Source organism: Lepidochelys kempii, chromosome 3, assembly GCF_965140285.1.
Source record: "Lepidochelys kempii isolate rLepKem1 chromosome 3, rLepKem1.hap1, whole genome shotgun sequence".
Classification (NCBI taxonomy): domain Eukaryota; kingdom Metazoa; phylum Chordata; order Testudines; family Cheloniidae; genus Lepidochelys; species Lepidochelys kempii.
Window position 1 is genome coordinate 1,223,312 of NC_136382.1, and position 27,825 is coordinate 1,251,136.

General features: G+C 61.4%; 1 protein-coding gene across 4 annotated transcripts in view; it reads left to right on the forward strand.

Annotated features, from left to right (window-relative positions):
* The first annotated feature begins 8,563 nt into the window (after positions 1-8,563).
* Positions 8,564-27,825, forward strand: part of SLC5A6 (solute carrier family 5 member 6) — a 34,365-nt gene continuing 15,103 nt past the window's right edge. The window contains exons 1-6 of one of the 4 annotated variants that reach the window (XM_078851999.1): positions 13,691-13,784; positions 14,425-14,604; positions 24,333-24,864; positions 25,500-25,565; positions 26,361-26,412; positions 27,200-27,267. In XM_078851999.1, the coding sequence (XP_078708125.1) occupies positions 24,535-24,864; positions 25,500-25,565; positions 26,361-26,412; positions 27,200-27,267 (516 nt within the window). In that variant the 5' untranslated portion in view covers positions 13,691-13,784; positions 14,425-14,604; positions 24,333-24,534. Of the gene's footprint in view, positions 8,683-13,690; positions 13,785-14,424; positions 14,605-23,733; positions 23,835-24,332; positions 24,865-25,499; positions 25,566-26,360; positions 26,413-27,199; positions 27,268-27,825 lie in introns of those variants that run through there. The other 3 variants (XM_078852000.1, XM_078852001.1, XM_073335417.2) reach the window with 3 other exon arrangements.

Genomic DNA, 27,825 nt, shown 5'->3' on the forward strand with positions numbered 1-27,825 from the left:
CCGGCCCCGCCCCCAGACCCTGAGCCCCGCCCCCAGACCCCGCTCGCACCTCCCCGCGGCAGGCTCCGCCTAGGGGCGGGGTCTCGCCACGTGACCCTGCTGCAGCCCCCGAGCCAGAAGATGGGGCCCCCCCCGACCCCCCCAAGTGTGACCCGAGCCCAGTGAGCCTAGCTCTGCCCCCCTTGTGACCCCCCTCCCCACACAGACCCCTCCCTGTACCCCCTGCCCCCCAGTGACCCCCACTCACACCCCTCCCTGTACCCCCCGCCCTGCCCCCCAGTGACCCCCACTCAGAGCCCCTCCCTGTACCCCCCGCCCTGCCCCCCAGTGACCCCCACTCACACCCCTCCCTGCCCCCCAGTGACCCCCACTCAGAGCCCTCCCTGTACCCCAGCCCTGCCCCCCAGTGACCCCCACTCAGACCCCGCCCTGCCCCCCAGCGACCCCCACTCAGAGCCCTCCCTGTACCCCCCGCCCTGCCCCCCAGTGACCCCCACTCAGAGCCCTCCCTGTACCCCAGCCCTGCCCCCCACTGACCCCCACTCAGAGCCCTCCCTGTACCCCCCGCCCTGCCCCCCAGTGACCCCCACTCAGAGCCCTCCCTGTACCCCAGTGACCCCCACTCAGAGCCCTCCCTGTACCCCCCGCCCTGCCCCCCAGTGACCCCCACTCAGAGCCCTCCCTGTACCCCCCGCCCTGCCCCCCAGTGACCCCCACTCAGAGCCCCTCCCTGTACCCCAGCCCTGCCCCCCAGTGACCCCCACTCAGAGCCCTCCCTGTACCCCAGCCCTGCCCCCCAGTGACCCCCACTCAGAGCCCTCCCTGTACCTCCCGCCCTGCCCCCCAGTGACCCCCACTCAGAGCCCTCCCTGTACCCCCCGCCCTGCCCCCCAGTGACCCCCACTCAGAGCCCCTCCCTGTACCCCCCGCCCTGCCCCCCAGTGACCCCCACTCAGAGCCCTCCCTGTACCCCAGCCCTGCCCCCCAGTGACCCCCACTCAGAGCCCTCCCTGAACCCCCCGCCCTGCCCCCCAGTGACCCCCACTCAGAGCCCTCCCTGTACCCCAGCCCTGCCCCCCAGTGACCCCCACTCAGAGCCCTCCCTGTACCCCCCGCCCTGCCCCCCAGTGACCCCCACTCAGACCCCTCCCTGCCCCCCAGTGACCCCCACTCAGAGCCCTCCCTGTACCCCAGCCCTGCCCCCCAGTGACCCCCACTCAGAGCCCTCCCTGTACCCCAGCCCTGCCCCCCAGTGACCCCCACTCAGAGCCCTCCCTGTACCCCCCGCCCTGCCCCCCAGTGACCCCCACTCAGAGCCCTCCCTGTACCCCCCGCCCTGCCCCCCAGTGACCCCCACTCAGAGCCCCTCCCTGTACCCCCCGCCCTGCCCCCCAGTGACCCCCACTCAGAGCCCTCCCTGTACCCCCCGCCCTGCCCCCCAGTGACCCCCACTCAGAGCCCCTCCCTGTACCCCCCGCCCTGCCCCCCAGTGACCCCCACTCAGAGCCCTCCCTGTACCCCCCGCCCTGCCCCCCAGTGACCCCCACTCAGAGCCCTCCCTGTACTCCCCGCCCTGCGCCCCAGTGACCCCCACTCAGAGCCCTCCCTGTACCCCCAGCCCTGCCCCCCAGTGACCCCCACTCAGACCCCTCCCTGTACCCCCAGCCCTGCCCCCCAGTGACCCCCACTCAGAGCCCGCAGCGACCTCCACTCAGAGCCCTCCCTGTACCCCCCGCCCTGCCCCCCAATGATCCCCACTCAGAGCCCTCCCTGTACCCCCCCGCCCTGCCCCCCAGTGACCCCCACACAGACCCCTCCCTGTACCCCCAACCCTGCCCCCCAGTGATCCCCACTCAGAGCCCTCCCTGTACCCCCCGCCCTGCCCCCCCAGTGACCCCCACACAGACCCCTCCCTGTACTCCCCGCCCTGCCCCCCAGTGACCCCCGCACACATCCCTCCCTGTACCCCCAGCCCTGCCCCCCAGTGACCCCCACTCAGAGCCTTCCCTGTACCCCCCGCCCTGCCCCCCAGTGATCCCCACTCAGAGCCCTCCCTGTACCCCCCGCCCTGCCCCCCAGTGACCCCGACTCAGAGCCCCTCCCTGTACCCCCCGCCCTGCCCCCCAGTGATCCCCACTCAGAGCCCTCCCTGTACCCCCAGCCCTGCCCCCCAGTGATCCCCACTCAGAGCCCTCCCTGTACCTCCCGCCCTGCCCCCCCAGTGACCCCCACTCAGAGCCCTCCCTGTACCCCCCGCCCTGCCCCCCAGTGACCCCACTCAGAGCCCCTCCCTGTACCCCCCGCCCTGCCCCCCCAGTGACCCCCACTCAGACCCCTCCCTGTACCCCCAGCCCTGCCCCCCAGTGACCCCCACTCAGAGCCCCTCCCTGTACCCCCCGCCCTGCCCCCCAGTGACCCCCACTCAGATCCCTCCCTGTACCCCCAGCCCTGCCCTCTAGTGACCCCCACTCAGACCCCTCCCTGTACCCCCAGTCCTGCCCTCCCCATGTGACCCCCACTCAGAGTCCCCCCTGTACCCCAAGCCCTGCCCCCCAGTGACCCCAACTCAGACCCCTCCCTGTACCCCAGCCCTGCCCTCCCCATGTGACCCCCACTCAGAGCCCCTCCCTGTACCCCCTGGGGCCCTGCCATCCCCTTGTGACCCCACTCCCCACTCAGACCCCTCTCTGTACCCCCCAGCCCTGCCCCCCTTGTGACCCGTCTGCCCCCCCGTGACCTCCACTCAGAGCCCCCCCTCTACCCACAAGTCCTGCCCTCCCCTTGTGACCCCTCTGCCCCCCTGTGACCCCCACTCAGAGCCCCTCCCTGTACCCTCAGCCCTGCCCTCCTCTTGTTACCCCCTTGTGAACCCCCTGCCCCCCAGTGACCCCCCACTCAGAGCCCCTCCCTGTAACCCTGTGAACCCCCCAGGCTTGCCCTCCCCATGTGACCTCCCTGCCCAGAGCCCCGTTCCCCTTAAGAGTGACCCCCCCAAACCCCTCCTTCCCCGTGTGACAGTTTATACCATGATCGTCACCACTTTTACAAGACTATTGTAAATTTAGTACAAAATTGCCTCGCGAGGTCTCATTTGGAAACTCATAATCTGCTGAACAATATTGTCCCGGTAAAATGTGTGTATCCACATTGTATGTAACGGGTACAAGATTCTCCTGTATACCACTGCTGTAAGGTACTCCAGAGTTAGAAAGGCAGGCCCAAACTAGTCTTCAGAGACAAAGACACACTGGCACCTCAGCCAGATGTTAATGGACCATCAGCTGCTTCAAGGGCCATTCTCTGGCGGGGGAAGGTGTGAGCAAGACAGTTACATTTCATCACAAGGAGGGTTCAAACCTCACAGCCACAAGAGGCGTTTGTCTCCAGGACTCAGCAAGGATGTTTCCAACACGAGACGTTGAATTATAAAGAGGGGCAGAAAACGCCTGAGCTCACGCTCCTCCTTCATCTCTGCTCGTGACATCGAGGACTCTCACAGATGGCGGGCGGGGGAGTCCTGGCTGCAGGCTTTTCAGCCCGTACAGACTGCTCTCAGCTTCTGGGGAGAAAAACCTTTTGCTTGTGAGTTCACGGAGTTGTTCAGTTCGGCATTAACTCGTGTTTTAGCTTTTTATTTCCTCTGTAACCAATCCGGACTTCCATACCTCATTAGCTGCAGTTACTTCAAATCTGTCTGTTCCTCCTGTGGCCGCTGAACTTGTGTCTAGCCAGTGCGTTTGGGTGACAGTGCACGGGAGGCTCCGCCTGGGACAACGGAGCTGGGGCCTATCGTTTCCATTGATGACAGGACGGACTTGAGCCGGCCTTGTCCGGCAAGGTGCTGGGCAGTACAAGACGCACGTTTCCGGGGGAAAGCCTGGGGCTGGAGAGTCTGCTGCGGTTCTTCTGCCATGCTGGTAGCACTCGGTGCTGTGTCCCTGGGAGCAAGACGCGTGCTGGAGGCTGGGTGGTAGCCGGCCAGGGGTGGCTGTTCCCCCGCAAAGCGGTGTAAAAGGCACCCCAGGCTGGAGAACCGAGGGGACACAGCTGGTCACAGTGCAGACTGTCCCCTGGGAAATGTCACACCCCCATGCCCAGAACCCTGCTCTCCCAAGAGTGACCCCAAGCCCCTCCCTCCCCATGTGACCCCCCACTGCAGAACTCCGCTCCCCCCAGCATGACCACCCAGAGTCCCTCCTCCCAGTGTGACCCCCTGCCCAGAGCCCTGCTTTCCTGTGACCCCCCCAGAGCCCCTCCCTCCCCATGTGACCCCCCCACCCCAGAGCACCACCCTACTCCTGTGACCCCCTGAGTGCCCCCTCCCTCTGTGACCCTCATGCCAGAGCACTACCTTCCCGAGTGTGAACCCCCCACCCCAGAGCAGGAGCGCTGCCCTCTCCATGTGTGACCCCCCCCATCATGATTCACAGGGTTGGGGGCTATGGCCCAGCCTTGGAACAGTCTCTGGGAGGGGCCTTCAGTGACTCAGACCCCCCCGGGGTCTCACTCTTCCCCCAGTGAGTGATGTAACGATGCTGGTTCTGGCGGGACCCAACGGAGAGTGCCGATTCAGGACAAATTGCTTAGAGCAGGGCAGTCACAGCCCAAGGCTGGGGTTTCTGTGCACCCCAAGGCAAACCCAACCAGCCAGACAGAGAGGACTTCGGTCTCACCCCACTGGCTAACCACAAGTCACACAAGCAATTCCCTCAGACACTCCAGTTTCCCAGTATCCCCACCAGTGCCCCTCGTTGTGGGGACAGATGGTGATGGAAACCAATACCCCTGTAAAAGAAAAAAGGTTCTCTCGATCCCAAAGGACCAAGCCCCAGACCCAGGTCAATATACAAGTCAGATCTTACCCACAAATCACACTGTTGCCAATCCTTTAGAATATAAAATCTAAAGGTTTATTCATAAAAGGGAAAAGATAGAGACGAGAGCTAGAATTGGTGAAATGGAATCACTGACATACAGTCATTGCAAAGTGCTTGGCTGAGGCTTGCAGCAGTGATGGAATAAACGGCAGGTTCAGATCAAGTCTCTGGAGAACATCCCCAGCTGGGAGGCGTCCTTCGGTCCTTGGTTCAAAGCTTCAGTGTAGCCCAGTCCTTCCAGAGTACGAAGCAGGATTAAAGACCGGATGGAGACGAGGCATCAGCCTTTTATAGTCTCCTCCAGGTGTAAGAACCCCTCTTTGTTCTTACTGTGGAAAATTACAGCAAAATGGAGTTTGGAGTCACAGGGGCAAGTCCCGGCACACTTTGCTGAGTCCCCAGGCGCGTCTGCCTTCTCTCAGAGGGTCAGTTGTGTCCCTGATGGTCCTTACTGGGCCGTCCAGCCGGCTGGGCAGAGCTGAGGCCAACGTGTCTGGGGTGTCCGCCGGAAGCAGAGCACAAGTTTGAACCACAGACAGGACAGAGCCAATATTCGTAACTTCCACTACAAAATGATACCCACATCCAGACAGCACAGTCCTAACCAGCCAACCATCACCTCTCCATAGACCCCTTACACGACAACCTCTGTACAACATGTGCTGCAAATATAGAACAGTGCTCGCAACAGTGATCGCTACAGGTACAGATTATGTCAATAACCTCACGCGGCCTCACTGCCTCCTGACACTGGGCCCCTGGGCCTGCAGCCCCCCGGGAGCTCTGGGCAGCAAGTCTGGGACAGACCCTGGGCAAGACTTGTACAATCTGGGGAAGCAGCGTCCCCCGCCCCCTCACCAGCGTCTGCAGGGACACCCAGCCAGCGCGGGCAGACAGGCGGGTGTATCCGTGGCCTGGCACATGGCACAGGCAGCCCTTGGGTAGCCCAGAGAAAAGAAAGTTACAGCAGAGTCCGTCCTGGTTAGCACAGAGCCCTGTCCCTCTAACCCCTGTTTGTCCCAGTTTGTGGGCCCCCAATAAGCCCTCAGCAGCCAACTCTTAGCCACCCCCCTCACCCTCACCTCCCCAGTATTTTGTTCACAAGCTGGGCAAACACAATACCTTAAACTGGGGCAACAATTTGGTTCCCTGTGGAATTGGCATCCTGGGGTCTTTCCCCATTTACCCCTTGTGGGGGCATTTGCCCCTCGGCTTCTCCAGCTCCAGGTCATGCTTGCACTGCTTCTGGCCAACTCATTCCCTCTCTCAGTCTGCTAGTCTCTGTGGCTGGAGCTCCAATTCCCAGTGCTTTAAATCCCAGTCACTGGTACAAGGACCCTGCTCAGTTCAGTCTGGAAGCAGGAAAAGATGTGACAAAGTTTATAACATTTCTATGAAGGCTATGCATGCCTCAGTTTCCCCAGTGTGCTCCATTGTCACTTGGAGGGAGGAGTCTGCTTTCAGCAGAGGCTCAGAGACACTGCTGTGAATGGTGTCCAGCTGTCTGGGGCCTTAGGTCCCATCTCAGTGGAGGATCTGAGAAGACAATGGCAGATCCAATCACCGGGACTTTGGTATCTCTGGGTTTCCTAAGGAGAGGTGGGGAAGTCGCTGTCCCTCTGGGCCATCTTGGTTGCTAGGTATCAAAGCCCTGGTGACCGGCCTTGTCCATGGCCTCCCAGTGCTCCGTGGATGTGGGGCTTAGGCACACACACGCTTCATACAAACATGACAAAAAATTCCTCCTGGGTCACATCTCTCCCCACTTTGTGACCGAACGGAGCAGGGTCATTTCCACCAGGGACCTGGCCCCCGTCAACAGAGCTGAAGAAGTGGGGATTGGAGCTGCATGGGGAACTGGGTCTTGAGGCCCTGGCTGCTCTCTCTGCCCCTGCCCTGCTGCTGCTTCTGTCACTCTCCGAGCCTCTTGGAGCCCTGCTTGGTTCTCGCACCGACCGTCCTCCAGCTGTGTGACCAGCTGCCCCACACGTAATGTCTCTCCCTGCACAGGCTTGCGACCTCCCTCTCAGGGAGATGGTTTTCTTGCTGTTTCCTTTAACTAGCCTTGTTTTACAGCCGCACACCACTTCCTGCAAAGTACTTCTTGTGCATTCAGCATCCCACCTCTGCCATCACTTGTGTATTAGCCTGCCCAGAGAGCAAACAGATCTTCCCCCCCACTAGGTAACAATGATGCTTAGAGGGGAAACTGAGGCATACATAGGCTTCATACAAATATTACAAAAATATTCCAACTTCATCATACCCACTCCACCTCAGAACAGGTGCACGGCCCTCCCCATGTGTGACCCCCCCCCAGAGCAGGAGCACTGCCTACCCCTGTGTGACCCCTGCCCACTTCAGAACAGGTGAACAGGTGACCCTCCCCAACCCAGAGCAGGAGCACTGCCCTCCCTCTATGTAACCCCTGGCATAGGAGAGCTGCCCTCCCACTAAGTCACCTCTGTTCCGACTCCTGCTCCCGTGTGGTGCTGCACCCCTTCCACCCCCCAGGATTCCACCAAGCGTGCTCACACCCACACGCTTGCACACACACACTCGTGCACGCGCTCGCTCCCAGGCACGCTCACTTGTTCCTAGATGCTTGTGCACACATTCACTGGTCATATGCTCTTTGCCTCTGTTATTTCCTGTCCCTGAGTCACTGCCCCTTGTTTTCCCTCCTGCAGCTCGGATGGCAAGTTAACGAATGCAGCATTCCCTCCCTGCCCTTTGGACCTGCCTGCAGGCTGTGGCCCTGTTTGCCTGGGCTGCAGAGAGCTGCCATTCTGGTTAAAATGTAATGCTGACATTGGGTGTTAAACTCCTCTCTGAGTCCGAGCCAGGCCTGCCCAGCCCCTTGTCCCTCCCAGGAACTCACTGCTTAGAAAGGTTTCAGAGTAGCAGCAGTGTTAGTCTGTATTTGCAAAAAGAAAAGGAGGACTTGTGGCACCTTCGAGACTAACCAATTTATTTGAGCATAAGCTTTCGTGAGCTACAGCTCACTTCATCGGATGCAGTGAGCTGTAGCTCACGAAAGCTTATGCTCACCTTAAGTGATCACTCTCGTTACAGTGTGTAGGTAACACCCATTGTTTCATGTTCTCTGTGTATATAAATCTCCCCACTGTATTTTCCACAGTATGCATCCGATGAAGTGAGCTGTAGCTCACGAAAGCTCATGCTCAAATAAACTGGTTAGTCTCTAAGGTGCCACAAGTCCTGCTTAGAAAGAGCAGGAGGGAAATGGACTTTGCTCTCTGATGTAACGGGAGATCTCACGTCATCCCAGCCTGCCCGTCCTTGGCTGTGGGGGGCAAATTGCTGCGCTAAGGACTCTGAACTAACGCCCTGCCTGGGGGTGGGGGTGGGGGATACACCCTGGAGTGGCTGGGGGGGCCCCCAGCTCACTGGGGAGGAGGACACGGGACACAGCATCCTTTCCTTGACCACCAGCGCCTCCGCACTCGAGCCAGCGTGTGGCCCAAGGGGCTCGACCCTGCAGCTCCCAGCCAGACTGGCCACCAGTGCTGCCCTTGCTGTGTGTGACCCCGGCCCCGGGTCAGCAGGAGGGGGCAGAAGGGGAGGGACATCGTGCAGGGCAGGGAGATTGCTGCCCTGCATTCCTTGGCAGCACACTCATGGGTCCTGGATGCTATCCAGGCCCCAGGGCCCAACACACATTATCAGAGCAGCCGCAGAGCGGGCAGAAGGAGGTGCTGGGCTGACGTGTGGCCCTGGGGGGCAAAACACAGGGAGGAAGATCAGCCTGGCAGTTAAGGAGCAGCTCCCCTGCCGCCCCCAGGTGAGTCACTCAGTGTCTCTGGGTCACAGCTCCCCTCTGTAACCTGGAGCCGGTGCCCTACTGCTTAGGCAGGCCAAGGGTGTGGCATTGCAGACCGTACTCCTCCGAGTGATCTTAGGGTGATACGTTACGGCACTTCTAGGCAAGCCAGGGCATGGGAGATGTCACTGGAAAGGTTCTCAAATAAATGCTCAAATAAATGGGTTCGTCTCTAAGGTGCCACAAGTCCTCCTGTTCTTTTTGCGAATACAGACTAACACGGCTGCTGCTCTGAAACCTGGAAAGGTTCTGAGTCACTGAATACGATTATCCTATTTGTAGGCGTGTATCCTTTTGATATCTGAATTAGGAATATTGTCTATGCATCTATCACAAATGACAGGTTTCAGAGGAGCAGCCGTGTTAGTCTGTATCCGCAAAAAGAACAGGAGGACTTGGGGCACCTCAGAGACGAACCCATTTATTGGAGCATCAGCTTTTGTGAGCATCCGATGAAGTGAGCTGTAGCTCACGAAAGCTCATGCTCCAATAAACTGGTTAGTCTCTAAGGTGCCACAAGCCCTCCTGTTCTGATTTAATAATTTTATTAAGATAATGTTGAAGTAGAAAGAAAACGGTACAGAGTTTAGGCATAGAAGTTTCTGGTTATCAGGGAATAAGGTACAGATTATTAAGGGGTGCGAAATTCGGTTTAGGAGCGGGTGGCGTAAGGAATACATCATCTGCAATCTCCCCGATTGGGGGTAAAAGGTTAACGGGTCAAAGTACAGACATTGAGCTATGGGGGTATGTTGTCCATATAATGGCTATGTTCACGTGTGGAGTATAATGAGCGGATACGAGGATGAGGATGGATTTACCCTCATTTGGTGGGATTTAATGTTCAGTGAGTTTATGGTTCCAGTTCATACGGACCAGTGGAAAAAGCCTCTCAGTCCCTTTCCCATAGTGGATGCACGATGCCGTACCGGCTCACACCTCCTGGTACTGTCGGTGGCCGGTGATGTGTTCCTTGTAGATGTCCCTGGACCATCGGATGGTGTCTGAGACCATGAGGCGTTGCATGAGCCGTGCGTAGCGTCGACCGATCCCACAGGTCCGCAGCCCACGCTCGTGGCAGGGGTCCCAAGCGCCCAGGGCTCCAACGATCAGGGCATCCATCTGCACCTCGTAGCCCTTTGCTCTCAGGGTGGTGGCCAGGGCGGTGTATTTTTCCAGCTTACGAGCTCAGGCTTCGCGGAAGGCCAGGGTCCTGTTCTCGAAGGAGACCGTGATGTCGACGAGGATGATCTCTTTCTGGGCCTCGTCGGTGATGACCACGTCAGGTCGCAACTGGCTGTCAGTCCTGGGGATGGTGCAGTTCATGGCGACCTCCCCCAGGCGCGGTGCGATGGCTTTCACCAGGCGGTTCTAGATGGCGTTGTGGTGCAGCTGCCAGGCTCTGGAGTGGGGCTTGCAGCTGCACAGGACGTGGGGCAGGGTCTCGTTGGAGTAGCCGCACTTCCTGGAACACTCGTCTCGGTTCCCGTGGCGGACGGCTCTGTTGAGCGGGACGCAGTTGAGCTGGGCGTGGTGGATGAACCGCCAGTTGGTGAAATGGGTGAAGCCGCCTCCGGCGAGGAAGTGGTTGCTGGCGTCCCTCTTGCTGGTCAGTTCGAAGGCTTTACCCTGGTCCGGTTTACGCTTCAGGGCTTCCATGTACAGCGAGTGGATGGCCGCCTTCAGGGTCCCCTCCAGCATGCCCCTGGCGCTCGGGGTGACGATGGTGTTGTCGTCGGACCTGATCTGCGGCACCAGGACTCCCAGCTCCTGGCGCTCCTCGCACCACACCCTGCGCCAGCCAACGTGCTTCCCCAGGCAACGCGTGGCATTGGGCGAGTGCGGGACCACGGTGAAACGATGTCACGCCCATCCCATCCGAATTTGCCATCCAGGGAGCCACTCAGGAAGCTGGTGGTGTCTTGGTTGGAGGGGGCTCTGCCGATCCGCTTCTTTGTTGCATCATGGAGGGCGTTTGATGCGATGTTCCTTACCATGGCGTTGCGACACGTCAGCAGGCGGAAGGCGTGGGTGATCACCGCGATGTCACACAGGTCACCCATGCGGGGGACATTGGCACCGCCATGCCTGTGGGCGACGTAGACCAGCTCGTTGCTGGCTCTCTGGGGAAGGAACAGCCACTTCTTCACCAGCTGCCAGACGATCTTGTCTGCCTTGTTGAGGGGTACCTTCGCCACGGCGGATCCCCTTAGGACGAATGAGATGTGGGGGATCAGGAAGGTGTTCAGGGCGTTTATCTTCTGCCATGGTGCTAGCAGGGAGGCGTCGATCTTGGCGGCATCCTGCAAGCTCTCCTGGATGGTGTCCTCGGGTGTCTGCCGGACACGGAAACCCGTCAGCGTGCCGAGATGCTGGTACGTCTGCCCCTCTGCCAGGGGGATGATGGGCTCTCCCTGGATCTGGAACCCAGTCGTCTGCACCGAGTCCCTTTTGCTGCCGTCTATGTGGAGAGAGGTGCACTTCTTTGCATTGAAGCGGAGCCCCATCCAATCGGCAGCTCGACTGGTGGCATCTAGAGGTTGGAGGTTCTCTGGGTCGTCCGCGGTCAGGACCAGGTCATCCGCATAAGCCAGGATGCTCACCCTCTCACCGTGGAGGTTGAAGCCATTGGCTCCATGGTGAGGTTAAAGATGATGGGGCTGAAGGGACAGCCCTGCTTAACTCCGCTCCGGATCGGGACCTCGGCGGTCTCCCCTTCGACCGAGCGAATGGTGATGCTGCATCCCTCGTACACCTCTCCGATCACAAGGGGGAAGTTCTCTGGCATCCCAAACTCGTGGAGCGTGGCAAAGATGTGGTGGTGGGGCATGGACCCAAAGGCGTTAGCCAGGTCGAGCCATGCTACCGTGCACTGCCTCCGCACTCTTCTGGCTGTTTCGATGGTGGTTTGGAGGACAAAGTGGTGTTCATAGCAGCCCTCGCAGGACATGAAGCCTTTCTGGGTGGAGCTGATGGCTCCCCCGCTCACTGACCGCTCCGTGATCCTCGACGCCAGGCAGCTGGCATAGAGCTTGGAGATCGTGGAGCAGAGGGAGATGGGCCTCCAGTTGCTGGGGTCATCCCGCTCACCCTTCTTGTACACCAGTACCGTCATGGCCTTCTTCCAGGAGCTGGGAGTCCGGCGGAATCGCTTGCACTGGTTGAAGAGCGTGGCGAGGACCAGGCAGCCGGGATCTCGCTTTTTCAGGAGGCTGTAGTGGATGCCGTCTTTCCCAGGAGCTGTGTTTTTTGTTTTTGAGAGTCTGGCCATCACTTCCTTGGGCGTATAGTCAGTTTCCAGGACACCTGCTTCGTCGACACGGGGCAGGGGGCGGAGGCACTGGGCTGTGCGGTCGAACACGTCCTTGACGTAGCTGTAGAGACGCTCAGATGGGATCGTGCAGCAGGGTGAGGGCCCATCAAGGATCTCCCTTATGGCTTTGGAGCGGTTTGCTGGGTTCAGCTTTTGGATCCTATTACAAATGTGTTTACACCTGGGGAGCACCCACTAGGCAGCATGCAATCAGTCTAGACCACGGGCTGGGAAGGGCTCTTAGGGAGAACAACAGGTCTTAGAAGATGCTAATCTCCCACCTGGGAGCCTTTCTGAGGATGCTACAAACAGCCTCCGAGTCATGGCTGCGGTGGCCCTACAGGGGCATGTGACCAGGTCACCTGGTACTGGACTCCATCTTGGAATACCAGTGTCCCTAAGCTGCTGACCGCCCGAGCCTGGGACCAGTGATAGGCCTGGATCGCTCGAGCATTGCCCCGTTCTGGGCGCTTTCTCTGAAGCACCTGGCGCCGGCCGCGGTGGGCAGACAGGATCGTGGGCTAGCCGGGCCATGGGTCTGAGCCAGTGTGGCCGTTCTCACGTTCGGTGTGTATCTGTCTGGCTGACATCTCGGCGGGGCCGGCTGGGGAGCCAGGATGGGAACCAGAGCTCAGCGGGAGCCTGTGCCCGGCGCTGGAGGGGTTCATGGAGGAGCTCAGATGCCAGGGTGACAGAGACGGCCAGCTGGGCAGTGCTGCCGGCCCTTGTGATATTTGGTGTTTTCCTTAAAGCCCCAGCAGGGCATGTAGCAGGGCCCCCCGCCCCCGGGACTAGGGGAGAATCTCGGCTCAGTGCAAAGGGCAGAAAAATCTCAGGCCTGGTGGCTCTGCTGCCCCATGGCTCCCAAGCCCCACAGCTCTGCTGCCCCAGGGTCCCCCCCCCCGGCTCCTGCCCCACCGCTCTGCTGCCCCCCGGCTCCCACGCCCCACGGCTCTGCTGCCCCAGGGCCCCCAGGGTTCCCGCCCCATGGCTCTGCTGCCCCCCCCAGCTCCCGCCCCCTGGCTCCCACGACCCACGGTTCTGCTGCCCCCGCGCCCCCATGCCCCCCAGCTCCCATGGCTTTGCTGCCCCATGGCTCTGCTGCCCCCCCCGCCCCGGCTCCCACGACCGACGGTTCTGCTGCCCCAGTGCCAACCCCCCCGGCTCCCGACCCCCAGCTCTGCTGCCCCCCGGCTCCCACGACCCACGGTTCTGCTGCCCCAGTGGCTCTCATGCCCCACATGGCTCCCGCTCCCCGGCTCTGCTGCCCCATGGCTCTCATGCCCCACAGCTCTGCTGGCCCAGGGTCCCCGGGCTACCACCCCCCAGCTCTGCTGCCCCCCAGCTCCCACACCCCCCTGGTTCCCGCCCCACTGCTCTGCTGCCCCCCAGCTCCTAGGCCTCCCCCCCCGGGCTGTGCTGCCCCACTGCAACCATGCCCCATGCCCTGCAGCTCCCAAGCGAGGCTCTGACCCCAGGCCATGCTTTGGGCCCCAGGTTTCGGATGCTGGAAGGGCCCTGGTCGTGGGGGAGGGGCTGGGGGCGGGCAGGCGCCTGGCGGGGGCGGGGTAGGTGACGCTGCCAGGAGTAGAGATGGCGGCTCGGGAGGAGGGAAAGGGCGTCAGTGCCCGTGCGTTACGTCATCACTCTGCGCCGGGGGAGCGGGAGGCCTCCGCCCGTTGCGCTGTGCGGCCCGAGCACGTGTGGGGGGAACGCAGGGGGCAGAGCCGGGCAGCTCGGAGCTTCCTCGGTGAGTGACCTGGGGGGGTCAGGAGCCCGCGGGGGGGGCACGGGGGAGAGGCGGGGACCCCGCGGGGGGGCCCCGGGGAGAGGCGGGGGGCGGCGGGGCCCCGGGGAGAGGCGGGGGGCGGCGGGGACCCCGCGGGGGGGGCCCTGGGGAGAGGCGGGGGGCGGCGGGGACCCCGCGGGGGGGGCCCCGGGGAGAGGCGGGGGGCGGCGGGGACCCCGCGGGGGGGGCCCTGGGGAGAGGCGGGGAGAGGCGGGGGGCGGCGGGGACCCCGCGGGGGGGCCCCGGGGAGAGGCGGGGGGCGGCGGGGACCCCCGCGGGGGGGGCACGGGGGAGAGGCGGGGACCCCCGCGGGGGGGGCACGGGGGAGAGGCGGGGACCCCGCGGGGGGGCCCGGGGGGCGGCGGGGACCCCGCGGGGGGGCCCGGGGGGCGGCGGGGACCCCGCGGGGGGGCCCGGGGGGCGGCGGTGCTAGCTCAGCCGGTGGCAGCCGGACCGGGCGGGGGGCGGTACCCCGGGTTCGGTACCCGCCGGGGGGCTGCAGGGGCAATTGGGGCGGGGAGCGGTGGTCCCCGAGGGCGACCGCGGACTCGTGCTGGTGCCGCTCTGACAGTTTTTTCCTAAAACACTTAATTGACTCTAGGAAAAACAAAGCAACGCGCCCACAGACGTGTCCAAATCGTTGTCATTTGTCTGTGTCGGGTTGATGCCGGCTCAGCCAAGGGGAATACACGGTCCTCTGTGTTCCTTGCTGGGCCGAAGCAGACGAGGCACACCTGCTGGCTCTGCTTTTCCAGCTGGTTTTCCCCAGACTGGCTAGCTAGTAAGCTTGCTACTATGAAAATGGGTCGTTGTATATTGGTTAATATCACTTTTCACAGCAGACTTACTCGGCCCCTGCAAGTTGGAGGGCAAATTAAGCCCTGTCTGGGGAGATAGATAGGGAATTGTGGAGGCCTGGAGGAGGCAGCATGGGTCAGGGCAATTAGTGGTGGGGAGGTGAGCCTGGGATTGGAGCCTGGGGTCCTGCTGGGGACTGGAGGAGGCAGTGGGATCAGGGGTAACATGGGAGGGCAAGCCCAGGGCCAGAGCCCGGTGGCTGTGGGATGGAGCCCACTGCCGCACAGCTAGGGCCTTCTGCCCACCTCCCTAGGGCTGACGCCCGAGCCCCACCACCCATAGGAAGGTGGAGAACTCATCCTGGTTGCCTGCTCCTCCACTGTTTGGGATCCGGAAGGGGTTTGTAGTGGAGCCAGTGGCTCCATGGAGCCAGGCCCCTGCTCGGAAGGGGCCCCGGCCTGCTCCGTTTGCACTGCGCCCCGAAACCGAACTGCCTCCCCCGCCCACCACTTGCTCCTCTCGGCCTGCCTGCTGGCTGGCCCAGAGCTCCTCTCCACTCCCTGTCCCACCCTGCTGCTCCTCTCAGCCCCCTGGCCGGACCCCAGTGCACCTCTGGCTCTGGGCAGTCTCTGCTTCCCACCGCCGGTGGGGCCCCACCCGTCTCCCCAGAGCTGAGCCACCTGGGACTGGTGCAGAAGCCTGGCCAGTCTCAGCCGGGTGGAGAGGGAATAGTGTGGAGGGCTTGGCTGGGGCCCTCCAGGCAAGTGCATCTTGGGTCCCCGGCTGGGGCAGGTCCTGGCCTGGCTGATCGCACCACTCCCAAGGGGCTGGGGTGATTCCCAGCCCTGGGACTGGCCCTGGCTGCGCTGCCGGCTCAGCCCGGCAGACAGTCGCCTCCCAGCAGGCCTGGTGAGTGTGGCCGTGAGGCAGGGCTTGGGGGAGTGGGTGAATGGGGAGTATGGGGGTTGCTGGGCTGTGAAGGGGCGGGGAGGATCTGTGTGTGTTGGGGCACTAGGGAGTGGGGGTTCTGTGGGGGGTGCTGGGCAATTGTGGTGGGGCTGTGGGCAGGGGTGGTGTTGTGCAAGGTGCTGTGCATTTGTGTGTAGGTCTGGGGGGGTGCTGGGCATAGTGGGTCCAAGGGGCCTCTGGCCATAGGGGGGCGAGGGGGGGCTGTGTGGTGTGGTGTGGGCCTGCCCCTGAGGGGAAGGGACTTGCTGGCTTTGCTTCTCCCATCAGAAAGTCATTTTTCTGCGGGGAAGCAAAGAAATCTGCGGAGAATTCTGTGCATGTGCAGTGGTGCAGAATTCCCCCAGGAGTACACATTTCAGAGAAGATGTGGACAAACTGGAGAAAGTCCAGAGAAGAGCAACAAAAATGATTAATGGTCTAGCAAACATGACCTATTGACAAAATTGGGTTTGTTTAGTATGGAGAAGAGAAGTCTGAGAGGAGACATAAGTTTTCAGGTACATAAAAGGTTGTTACAAGGAGGAGGGAGAAAAATTATTCTCCTTAATCTCTGAGGACAGGACAAGAAGCAATGGGCTTAAATTGCAGCAAGGGCGGTTTAGGTTGGAGATTAGGAAGAGACTTCCTAACTGTCAGGCTGGTTCAGCACTGGAATAAATTGCCGAGGGAGGTTGTGGAATCTCTGTCATTGGAGGTTTTTAAGAGCAGGTTAGACCAGTGGTTTTCAAACTTTTTTCTGGTGACCCAGTGGAGCTGGGGATGAGGGGTTTGGAGTATGGGAGGGGCTTAGGGCTGGGGAAGAGGGTTGGGGTGTGGGGTGGGGCCAGGGATGAGGGGTTTGGGGTGCAAGAAGGGGTTCTGGGTTTGGGGGAGCTCAGAGCTGGGGTTGGGGTGCAGGAGAGGGTCAGAGCTCTGGGCTGGGGTGCAGGCTCTAGGGTGGGGCCAGGGTTTGGGGTGTGGGAGGGCTCAGGGCTGGGGCAGAGGATTGGGTTGAAGGGGTGAGGCCTGCGGGATGGGGCCAGGTATGAGAGGTTTGGGGTGCAGAAGGGGGTTCTGGGTTTGGGGAGGCTCAGGGCTGGGGTTGGTTTGCAGGAGGGGGTCAGGGTTCTGGGCTGGGGGTGCAAGCTCTGGGGTGGGGCCGGGGATGAGGGGTTTGGGGTGCAGGAAAGGGCTCTGAGTTGGGGGGGCTCAGGGCAGGGGATTGGGGTGCAGGGTTGGGGCGTGGGGTTACCTCGGGTGGCTCTCGGTCAGCAGTGCAGCGGGGGTGCTAAGGGAGGCTTCCTGCCTGTTCTGGCACTGTGGACCGTGCTGCGCCCCAGAAGCAGCCAGCAGCAGGTCCGGCTCCTAGGCAGAGGCACGCAAGCGGCTCCACGTGGCTCTCGCCCGCAGGCACGTACCCCCACCCCCCGCTCCCATTGGCTGGGAACCAGCCTGTGGGAGTGCGGAGCCAGTGCTCGGGGTGGGGGCGGCGCATGGAGCCCCGTGGCATCCCTGCCTAGGAGCCGGACCTGCTGCTGGCTGCTTTCGGGGCACAGCGCGGTGTCAGAACAGGTAGGAACTGGCCTGCCTTAGCCGGGTAGCACCGCCGACGGGACTTTTAACAGCCCGGGCAGTGGTGCTGACCAGAGCCGCCGTGACCCAGTGCCTTCCATTCCACAACCCACAGTGTGAAAACCACCGGCTTAGACAAACCCCTCTCAGGGATGGTCTAGATCAGTGGTTCCCAAACTTTTCGGCATCATGCCCCCTTTTTAATTTTCGAGAAACCTTCACACCCCCCCACCTCTCCTTTACCATCATCCAACCCCCCCCCCCGATCCTTGTCCCTGACCACCCCTTCCTGGGACTCCCCTGCCCCTAACTGTGGCCCCCGCCCCCAGGGGACCCCACTCCCTATCCAACCCCACCATATCATTGTCCCCTGACCATTCCTCCCAGGACCCCACCCCCATCCAACCCCCCCTGCAGGGAGGGGGGAGTGTTGACCTGGGAATGTGCCCTGGGGATGGGAGACCTGAGAGCCTGTCACCTGAGCCAGGAGGGGGAGGGGGAGGTAACACCTCTGCCCAGGAATGTGAACAGGGGCTGCAGCAGGGAACCTGCTGGGTGAGTTTAGTTTCAGTTTGGGGCTGGGTGGAGGAACACAGGGAACCCCAGGGCTGGGGTCTAAGCTCCCTGCTCCCCCAGAAGGACGTGATTGAGGGGTCCTGGTTGTACCCACAAGCTCTGTTTTTGGACTGTGTTCCTGTTGTCCAATAAACCGTCTGTTTTACTGGCTGGCTGAGAGTCTCAGTGGATCCCAGGAAGAGGGGTGCAGGGCCTGGACTCCCCCACACTCCGTGACATCCCCTGACTGCCCCCTTCTGGGAACTCACTCCCTATCCAACCCCCCTGCTCCCTGTCTCCTGACTGCCCCGCCCCCTGTGCACACCCCGCCCCCCCCCCCAGGACTCCCACACCTATCTGACCCCCCAGTCCCCATCCCCTGAGCACCACTCCCAGAACCTCCACCCCATCCAACCACTCCCTGTCCCCTGACTTCCCCCTCGGAACCTCCTGCCCCTTACCCAACCTCCCCGCCCCCTTACCAGGCCGCTCAGAGCGGCAGGACTGGCTTATTGGAAAGCCTGGGAGGTGGGCGGGCGCAAGCCGCACTGCCCATGTGGTGGCGTGGCTGAGGGGGAGGGTGGACAGGAGGGGAGGGGCTGGGGACAAGCCTCCCCGGCCGGGAGCTGAAGGGCCGGGTAGCCTCGCACCCCCCTTGGAATTTCTTCACGACCCCCCTGGGGGGCGCGCTCCGTAGTTTGGGAACCAATGGTCTAGATCAGTGGTTCCCAAACTGGGGTTCGTGAACCCAATGTTATAGGGGGTTCTTGGGGAAAAAATTCCCTCATGGCGGACAGAGCTGTCCCTAGGGACCCCAGGCAGCCCAGGGCCAGCAGCCCGGGGCCCCGGGACTTCCAAGAGCTGAGCAGGTCAAAGCAAGCATCTCTATTGCACTGAGGAGATCTAAACTTCAAGACTCCTTAGAAGAAATGGAAAGGGAGGTGGATATTTTTGCTGTTTTTAAAATTGAATAGGCAGCTAGTGTTGTTTTTAAAATTATTCTGAAGAACAAGATTAAGCTTTGTTGTCACCTGCGCTGTCTGCCTGGACTGCTCAAGACCCGAGTGCTTGTATAGGGGGACCTCTTTGAGTTGGCTTCTTAAATCCCTTCCTGCTGTTTCACATCGGATACTCCTGGAGGAAACGTACGAGCCTTGTCCTATAACAGGCTTATTCCAAGTGATACAAGCTACGAAAGTGAGCTCTTGGAAGAGTGTTGCCGTTTTCATAACGTAATAAAAATACTGTAATGAATAATAATAAATGGTATGCAATAAGCATGTCATAAAAACAAATTTTCTATTTCCAAGATCACTGCTTTTCTAATTTATACTCAGGTAAAGGAGAAAATCCCTGGAAATATTCGTTTTTAGGAGGGGGTTCGAGAGAGACAACATTTCAGTGAAAGGGGTTCACAGGTTGTTAATGTTTGAGATTCCTGGACTAGATAATACTTAGTCCTGCCCTGAGTGCAGGGGACGGGACGAGATGACTCTTGAGGTCCCTTCCAGACCTATGATTATATGCTGGCCCCCCGTGCAGCCCTTCCCCCTGGGGGCTGGGTAGAACCATGCTCACCCCCCCAGCAGGGCCTCTAGTTACTGCCAGGGGCCTGTCTGGGGAGAGCAGTTGTGGGGATAACACACTGGGGGGTTCTCAAGGCTCCCAGCCCCCTGGCCCCACTGTGGGGCGCAGCCCTCGAGCCCCTGGCACTCACCCTGCTCAGTGTCGCCCTTCCTGTGGCCCCGCTGTGAGCTGGGAGGGTAGAGGCAGGGCACCGCCTCCTGTCCCCACCCATGGGCCTGGCTCGGTGACATGGGGAGCTGCTCGTGCCCATCGCAGGGGGTCTGTCCTGGCACTGCCTGGCCGGTCCCAGAGCCCCCCCAGCTCACCCCACCGCAGGCGAGCCCAGACAAGCCGTTCGCAGAGGTGCCAGGCCATCCTGGGCTGAGCCGTAATCCCAGCAAATATGCCCCAGAAATTTCCTCCCGCCACAAAGCCTCTGAGCAATGCAGCCCCAGCTCCAAGTCCCACCTGCCACTCCCTCCGGCTCTGGCCCTGCTCCCCCCGGGTTCCCCCTCCAGAGGGAAAGCTGCCTCCCTGCCGTGGTGTGGGGGTGGTGCTGTGGGGTTCGCCCTGCACAGGGGCCAGGAGCCCCATCTGTGCTCCCCTCTAGCCATCTCCAGCCCCCGGCACCTGTGCAGGCTCAGACCTGGGCCCTGGGCCCCCACTGACCCCTGTTTGCAGGCAGGGAATTGGCCCTTCACCCCTCCTCCCTGCATCTTAGCCAGCAGGTCGTCCACTTAGCCATCTCCTGGGAGGTGTCCCCTACAGGGCTGGGGCCATCCCGCTCCCCCGATATGGCAGTGCTGGGGTACCCTGTGGGTGGTGTCTCCCCTCCTCAGCACTAGGCATTTGCAGCCATGACCCACTGTTGTGCCCTGCAGGCCGGGCCCAGGGGCTGCCCTGCGTGTCCTGTGAATGCAGCGTCCGGCTGGGCACGCCACCAGCTCCAGCCTGGGCACTGCCCATGCCTGCTCTGAGCGTGGTGGAGGAAGGGGGGCTCTGCCCAGCCCTGGGCCAGGGTGGTGCTGGCCGCAATGACGACACCCCGTGGTCTCCTGAGCCCCAGGGAGGGTGGGGAACCCAACCTGGACACCTTTCACTCCTCTGCCCCAGCTCCTGCAGTGACCCCCCCAGAGCCCCCTCTGTCCCAGTCAGTTCCCTAGTCGGGATGCCCCAGGCAACAGAGCCCTGCTGGCCCGAGCTGTGGCAGGTTCCGAGCCAGTCTCCTGCCTATTGCCTGGCTGGCTAATCTGGACTGGTGGGGTTGGCTGGAGGCAGGACCTGGCTCTGGGAAATGGGGCTTGTCAAAGACCCACAGGATCACAGAATCATAGGTCTGGAAGGGACCTTGAGAGGTCTCTAGTCCCGTCCCCTGCACTCACGGCAGGACTAAGTGTTATCCCTGACAGGTATTTGACCAACCTGCTCTTAAAAATCCCCAATGGTGGAGATTCCACAACCTCCCTCGGCAATTTATTCCAGTGCTTAGCCACCCTGACAGGAATTTTTCCTAATGTCCAGCCTAAACCTCCTTTGCTGCAATTTAAGCCCATTGCTTCTTGTCCTGTCCTCAGTGGTTAACGAGAACAATTTTTCTCCCTCCTCCTTGTAACAACCTTTTATGTACTTGAAATTGTTATCATGTCCCCCTCAGTCTTCTCTTCTCCAGACTGAACAAACCCAATTTTTTCAGTCTTCCCTCATAGGTCATGTTTTCTAGACCTTTAATCATTTTTGTTGCTCTTCTCTAGACTCTCTCCAGTTGTTCCGCATCTTTCCTGAAACATGGCACCCAGAACTAGGCACAATATTCCAGCTGAGGCTAATCAGCATGGAGTACAGCGGAAGAATTACTTCTTGTGTCTTGCTTACAACACTCCTGCTAATACAGTCCAGAATGATGTTCACTTTTTTTGCAACAGTGTTACTTAGCTTGTGTTATTTACTCAGTGTTATTTAGCTTGTGATCCATTATGACCCCCAGATCCCTTCCCGCAGTGCTCCTTCCTAGGCCGTCATTTCCCATTTTGTACGTGTCCCACTGAGTGTTCCTTCCTAAATGGAGTACTTTGCATTTGTCCTTGTTGAATTTCATCCTATTAACTTCAGACCATTTCTCCAGGTTGTCCAGATCAGTTTGAATTTTAATCCTATTCTCCAAAGCACTTGCAACCCCTCCCAGCTTAGTATCGTCCGCAAACTTTACACATGTACTCTCTATGCCATTATTTAAATCATTGATGAAGATATTGAACAGAACCGGACCCAGAACTGATCCCTGCAGGACCCCACTCGTTATGCCCTTCCAGCATGACTGTGAACCACTGATAACTACTCTCTGGGAACGGTTTTACAATCAGTTTTGCACCCACCTTATAGTAGCTCCACCTAGGTTGTATTTCCCTAGTTTGTTTACGAGCAGGTCATGTGAGACAGTATCAAAAGCTTTACTAAAGTCAAGATAGACCATGTCTACCACTTCCCCCTCGCCCCCCATCCACAAGGCTTGTTACCCGGTCAAAGAAAGCTCTCAGGTTGGTTTGACACGATTTGTTTTTGACAAATCTATGCGGACTGTTACTTATCACCTCATTATCTTCTAGGTGTTTGCAAATTGATGGCTCAATTATTTGCTCCATTATCTTTCTGGGTACAGAAGTTAAGCTGACTGGTCTGTAATTCCCCGGGTTGGCCTTATTTCCCTTTTTATAGATTGGCACTCGATTTGCCCTTTTCCAGTCTTCTGGAATCTCTCCTGTTTTCCATGACTTTTCAAAGAGAATCGCTAATGGCTCAGCTATCTCCTCAGTGAGCTCCTTGAGTATTATAGGACGCATTTCATCAGGCCCTGGTGACATGAAGACATCTAATTTATCCAAGTAATTTTTAACTTGTTCTTTCCCTATTTTAGCCTCTTCTGATCCTACCTCATTTTCACTGGCATTCACTACATTAGACGTCCAATCACTACCAACCTTCGTCATGAAAACCAAAACAAAGCCGTCATTAAGCACCTCTGCCATTTCCACGTTTTCTGTTATTGTTCTCTCCCCCCCACACACACACATTGAGTAACGGGCCTACCCCGTCCTTGGTCTTCCTCTTGCTTCTAATGTAGTTGTAGAATGTTTTCTTGTTACCCTTTATGTCCCTAGCTAGTTTGACCTCGTTTTGTGCCTTGGCCTTCCTAATTTTCTAACTGCCAACTGTCTTCAATTGTTTTTCCCCTTAGACTTGCTTCCCCTAGGATTTAACCTACCAACTCCCTGAGTTTGCTCAAGTCTGCCTTCTTGAAATCCATTGACTTTATTGTGCAGTTTCCAAGCTACCCCCAGCTTGGGAACTGTCTCTTCGATGGGCCAGACCCCCAACGGGTCCCACTCATCCTTCCGGGTCAGCCACCTGGCCTCAGCACTTCCCGAGTCTGAACCTCTGGGGCAGCAGCCCCTCTGCTTCACCCCAGGAGCTCTGACGCACTTTTTCATTGTCTCCTTGGATTTTCCAGTGTTATGGGATTGCCTCGGCCAGTCCTTCGCAATGACTTGTCCGGGCTCAGACAGCCAGGAGACGGTCTCCCAGCCTGTCCTGAGAGCAAACGCTCCTTTTCGCCTTCTGGGTGAACATGCAAAATATAGGGAAACTGAGGGGCACACCAGGGTCATAAAGATATTACAGAACATTTCCCCTTGGTCACAGTGCCGGAGCACAGAGAAGCTGTGTGTGTGTCGGGGGGCGCAACAACAGAGCTGTGGGGACCGGGAGTACTGTTAGGAAGGGCTGGATCCAGCAGGAAATGTTTCCCAGGGCAGGACCCCCCCCGCCCCCGAAGCAGCCGCTGCTTAGCGTCCTTCCCTGACCCGGGGAAATGCTGGCCCCTGGGCTGTCGGGTGTCTGCGGAGCCCAGCCCAGCCTCTCCGCAGGGAGCTCGCTGGCGCCTGCCGGGGAGGGACTGCCAAGGAAACCAAAGCCTAACAGTTCTAGGGCAGCCAGTCACTCCACACGGGAAGCAGCCCTGGGGCCTAGGGAACAGAGACTCTGACACCCCTGGAGCCTGGCCGCGGTGACGGCTTCGGGGGCTCTGCAGTGAGGGGCCAGGCAGCAGCTCTTTGGGGGCAGCAGAGGGACCAGCCAGAGGCCCAGAGCAGGACCTGGGGGTGAGGCCCGTGCCATGCCATCCCTGCTCTGGGGCATGCTACACAAGGTGTAAGAGGGTTCCCCGAGCAGGGGAGCTGGAACCCAGGAGCTGGGTTCTGGGGGAGGAGTGGGGGCTGGTGGGTTAGAGCAGGGGGCTGGGAGCCAGGACTCCTGGGTTCTCTCCCGGCTCTGGGAGGGGAGTGGGGGCTGGTGGGTTAGAGCAGGGGGCTGGGAGCCAGGACTCCTGGGTTCTCTCCTGGCTCTGGGAGAGGGGTGGGTGGGGCTCTGGTTTGCCACGTGCTGTAGCTGCTGGGCAGGGCTGTTGCTGCAGCCGCGCTGCCTGTGTTTTTTGGCAGCGTTTCCCTGTTGCCTGTGGAGCCAGCAAGGTTCAGGACGGCATCGCGGGGCCGGGGCTGCTGCGGCCCCATGAGAGTCATGGTGAGAGATGGCCCCGCTGCGCCGCCCTTGAGGAGGGGGCAGGTTAGGCACAGGCCCGCTGCCCTGGAAATGCCCCGAGGGGCTGCCGCCTCGGCGGGGCCGCAGAGGTGAAATCTGGGCGGGTGTCAGCTCCCCGTGGGTGCTGAGGGGCTGGGAGGGAGAGGCCCGGCTCAGCAGCAGTGAAATGGTTAATGTGGCATTCCTCTGGCCCCCCATGCCTGCAGAGGGCCCAGCGCAGCCTGGAGCAGTCGGGTCCTTGAGACGGGCTGAGATTAGCCGGAGCCGAGCAAAGGTCCTTGCTGCGCTATCTCCTCGCTGGCGGCTTGCCCATGGGAAGTGGGTGAGGGGGCAGCCCTGGGGCGAGGGCACTTTGTTGCAGCTGGCTGCGCTGCGGCATGTGACCCCTCCCCGTGGGCCAGCCCTGGGCACTGGGGCCAGGGCAGAGCCAGTGGGAGCTGCCAGCCCTCGCTGCTCACCGACCCCTCTCTTCTCTTCCAGCTCAGCGGCTGTGCATGATGGCGGCTGGGACCGAGGCCCGGGCCGGAGGCGCGGGGGGCCGGTGAGGGGGGCCGGCGGAGCCCCTGCATGGCCTGGGGCAGGTAGAGACGAGCGCGAGGCCGGCGCAGCTGGCATGGCCGGCCTGGGCAGAGCCGGCGGGCGCAGGAGGGTTTAGCGCGGCCGGCCGGCCGGCAGCGTTGCCATGGCGTTCACGGTGGCAGATTACACCGTCTTCGTGCTGCTGCTGGTGCTCTCCTCCGCCATCGGGCTGTTCTACGCCCTGAGCGGCGGCCGGCAGCGCACGGTGCAGGAGTTCCTGCTGGCCAACCGCAGCATGAGCTTCCTGCCCGTGGCCCTGTCCTTGCTGGCCACCTTCCAGTCAGCCGTGGCCATCCTGGGCGTGCCGGCCGAGATCTACCGCTTCGGCACCGAATACTGGTTCCTGGGCTGCTGCTACTTCCTGGGCCTCTTGATCCCGGCACACGTCTTCATCCCCGTCTTCTACCGCCTCCACCTCACCAGCACCTACGAGGTGAGCGCCCGGCGGGCAGGACGGACAGAGTGGTGGGCGGAGCGATGGGCCAGGTGGGGGCAGGGGTCATGGGCCGGTGAGGGGGCTGGAGAAGAGGCAGGTGGGGTGGACGGGGCGATGGGCTGGCGAGGGGGCAGGTGATGGGTGGGGTGGGTGGGGCGAGGGGGCAGGTGATGGGTGGGGTGGGTGGGGCGATGGAGCAGGTGGGGGGCAGGGTGGGCGGAGCGATGGAGCAGGTGGGGGGCAGGGTGATGGGCCGGTGAGGGGGCAGGTTGGAGGCAGGTGATGGGTGGGGTGGGCGGGGCGATGGAGCGGGTGGGGGGCAGGGTGATGGGCCGGTGAGGGGGCAGGTTGGGGGCAGGTGGGGGGCGGGGTGATGGAGCAGGTGGGGGGCAGGGTGATGGGCCGGTGAGGGGGCAGGGTGATGGGTGGGGTGGGCGGCGCGATGGAGCAGATGGGGGCCAGGGTGTTGGGCAGGTGATGGTGGGGTGGGCGGGGCGATGAGCTGACTAGTGGGCTGTGGGATGCGGGAGCAGGAGCGGGCACCGTGGGCCCAGAAGGGGGCAGAAGCGAGCCCTGTAGACAGAGCCCCCCTGCCCCCCCCCCCGCTCACCCGCCTTCCTCTCCCCTGGCAGTACCTGGAGCTGCGGTTTAACAAGGCTGTGCGCGTGTGCGGCACCGTGACCTTCATCTTCCAGATGGTGAGCACGTCCGACTGGCCCCCAGCGCCGGCTCTGCCCTGGGCCCCCGGCACGGGGGGTGGCTGGGCTCTGCTGGGAGGTGAGGGGCCGACGCAGGCCCCAGCGTGCAGTGGGGTCAGAGATCTCCCATCCCGGGAGCTGCGGCTGGTCGCCCCGGCTCGTCCCAAGCGCACGCCCACGATCCCAGACTCCGCTCCGCACCGTGGGGCCTGCCGGGGCTGAGTGTGCACGGGGGAGCCCCTGCGCCGGGACGGCCAGGGCAGGCGCTCGGGGCTGGAGCTCCGTGTCTCGGCCAGGACCCCAGTGGCCATGTGCTCGCTGGGCCGGCATGGACGTGGGCTCGAGTCCGTTCCCGTTGCTAGCTCAGGCCTCTGGGGTGGGATGGACAGCAGCCCCTCGGGGTCCCTGGGCTCAGGGAGCACAGGCCTGAGTGTTTCACCCTCTGAGAACCTGCCCTGGCTGTGGTCTCACCCAGCACTTCCCTCCCGGGGCCTCCAGGAGAAACCCCCAGCACAGGGAGCCTCTGTTGGCCAGGGCCACGCTGGCAGGGGGCTGCACGTGGGGCATGAGGGGGCCTGCCCCACACCTGGCTCTGAGGAGTGCTGCTCATCCTCACGCTTCCTGGGAGTTGAATTCCCCGCACCCTCCATCAGCCTGGTCCCGGCTGGGCCCTGCACTGGCCTGTGGGGGGCCCTGCGGGGTCCCGGCTGGGCCCTGGCTGCCTCTGTTCCGTGTCTCTCTGGCTGGCTCAGGCCACTTGGGCACCGTAACTGCTGCCGCTTCTCTCCCCTGCAGGTAATTTACATGGGGGTTGTTCTCTACGCGCCCGCGCTGGCTCTCAATGCAGGTAACGCAGGGAGGGTGGGGCCCTGAGACGAGGGGCGGGAGGGATGAACGGAGGGGAGGGGATAGACGTACCTAAGGCCGTGGCTGAGGGATATTGGGAGCAGCTGCTCTCCTAACAGAGGGATAAGGGGACATTCAGTGACACTGATGAGAGGAAAGAGGTTTTCACCCAAGGTTCCCATAGCCTGTGGAACTCACTGCCACTGGGTGTCACTGAGGTCGAGATTTTAGCGAGATTCATAGAGGGATCGGACGTTTCTCTGGCTCACAGAATATCCAGCGTTAGGCTGGTGAGTGCGACACCGTCTGGCAGGGAGATTAAACCTCCTGCTTTGGCGTTTCATCCCATCTCTAGTTATCAGAGCCGCGGGGGGCAGGTGACCCCGCACATCTCTCGCATCTGGACCATGGCTGGAGGGGCCTGTAGTGGTAGTGGTGAGGCCTGTGGTGGCCCTGCCTGGCACTGCGGTGGCCCAAGGCCGGAGCTCCGTGTGCCAGGTCCAGGTGGCTTGTTCTCGCTGCTCCAGGGGTCTGGCGGGGAGCTATCAGGGCACAGTGAGACCTCCCCCACCCCAGCAGGGGCGAGGTGCGGCCGGGCCGTGCAGCTCATGCTCCTCTTGCTGTGAGGGCGAGGCCCATTCCCAGGCTGGCGGGGGCTGTTCCCGCCCCAGCGTGCCCGGTGTGAGCAGGGGCAGCAGGCCGAGGGGCCAGGCTCAGGACTGGGGTCTCTGGGGTGTGCTGGCTGCCTGGTCCCCACACTTTGCTGATGGCTGGTGTTTTGCTTGCAGTGACTCAGTTTGACCTCTGGGGGGCAGTGCTGACCATGGGCCTGGTTTGCACCCTGTACACCACCCTGGTAAGCACCGGGGCTGCTCTGGGAACCTTGGTGGGGCCGTGTGGGATGCGGGACGGGGACGGTGCTTGCCTGGGCCGGGAGGCGAGACGGGAGCGGACACGCGTTCCCCGTGGCCCGGGGTCTGTCAGCGCCCAGCCTGGCCTGGGGCAAGAAGCACCAGCGGGCCAAGGGGCGACGGAGAGACCCCCCCGGGGTCCCAGCTAGGCAGCTCCCTGTGTGTCCAGGGCAGGGCTGCTTCTGGACACCCCAGGGATGGGGCATCCAGCCCTTCCCCATCTCCCTGCTAGGGAGCAGCCCCTAGCCCTTCCCCTGCCCCCAGCCAGACCCGTCTCTCCAGAGTCACCCTGACCCCCCCCCGCCCTCTGGTGATGCCCCGTGTCTGCCCCCAACCTGGTGTCGGTGCCCTGCCCCTCTGTGTCAAGGGCTCTCCCCGGCCCCAGGTGTGCTGGGGGCTCACTGCCCCCGCTCCCCGGAGAGCTCTGGGACTGGCCCCTGCTGGGTGGGGCTGATGGAGGGCGGCCCCCACACTCCTGGCCTGTGCTCAGGGCTGTGCTGTGG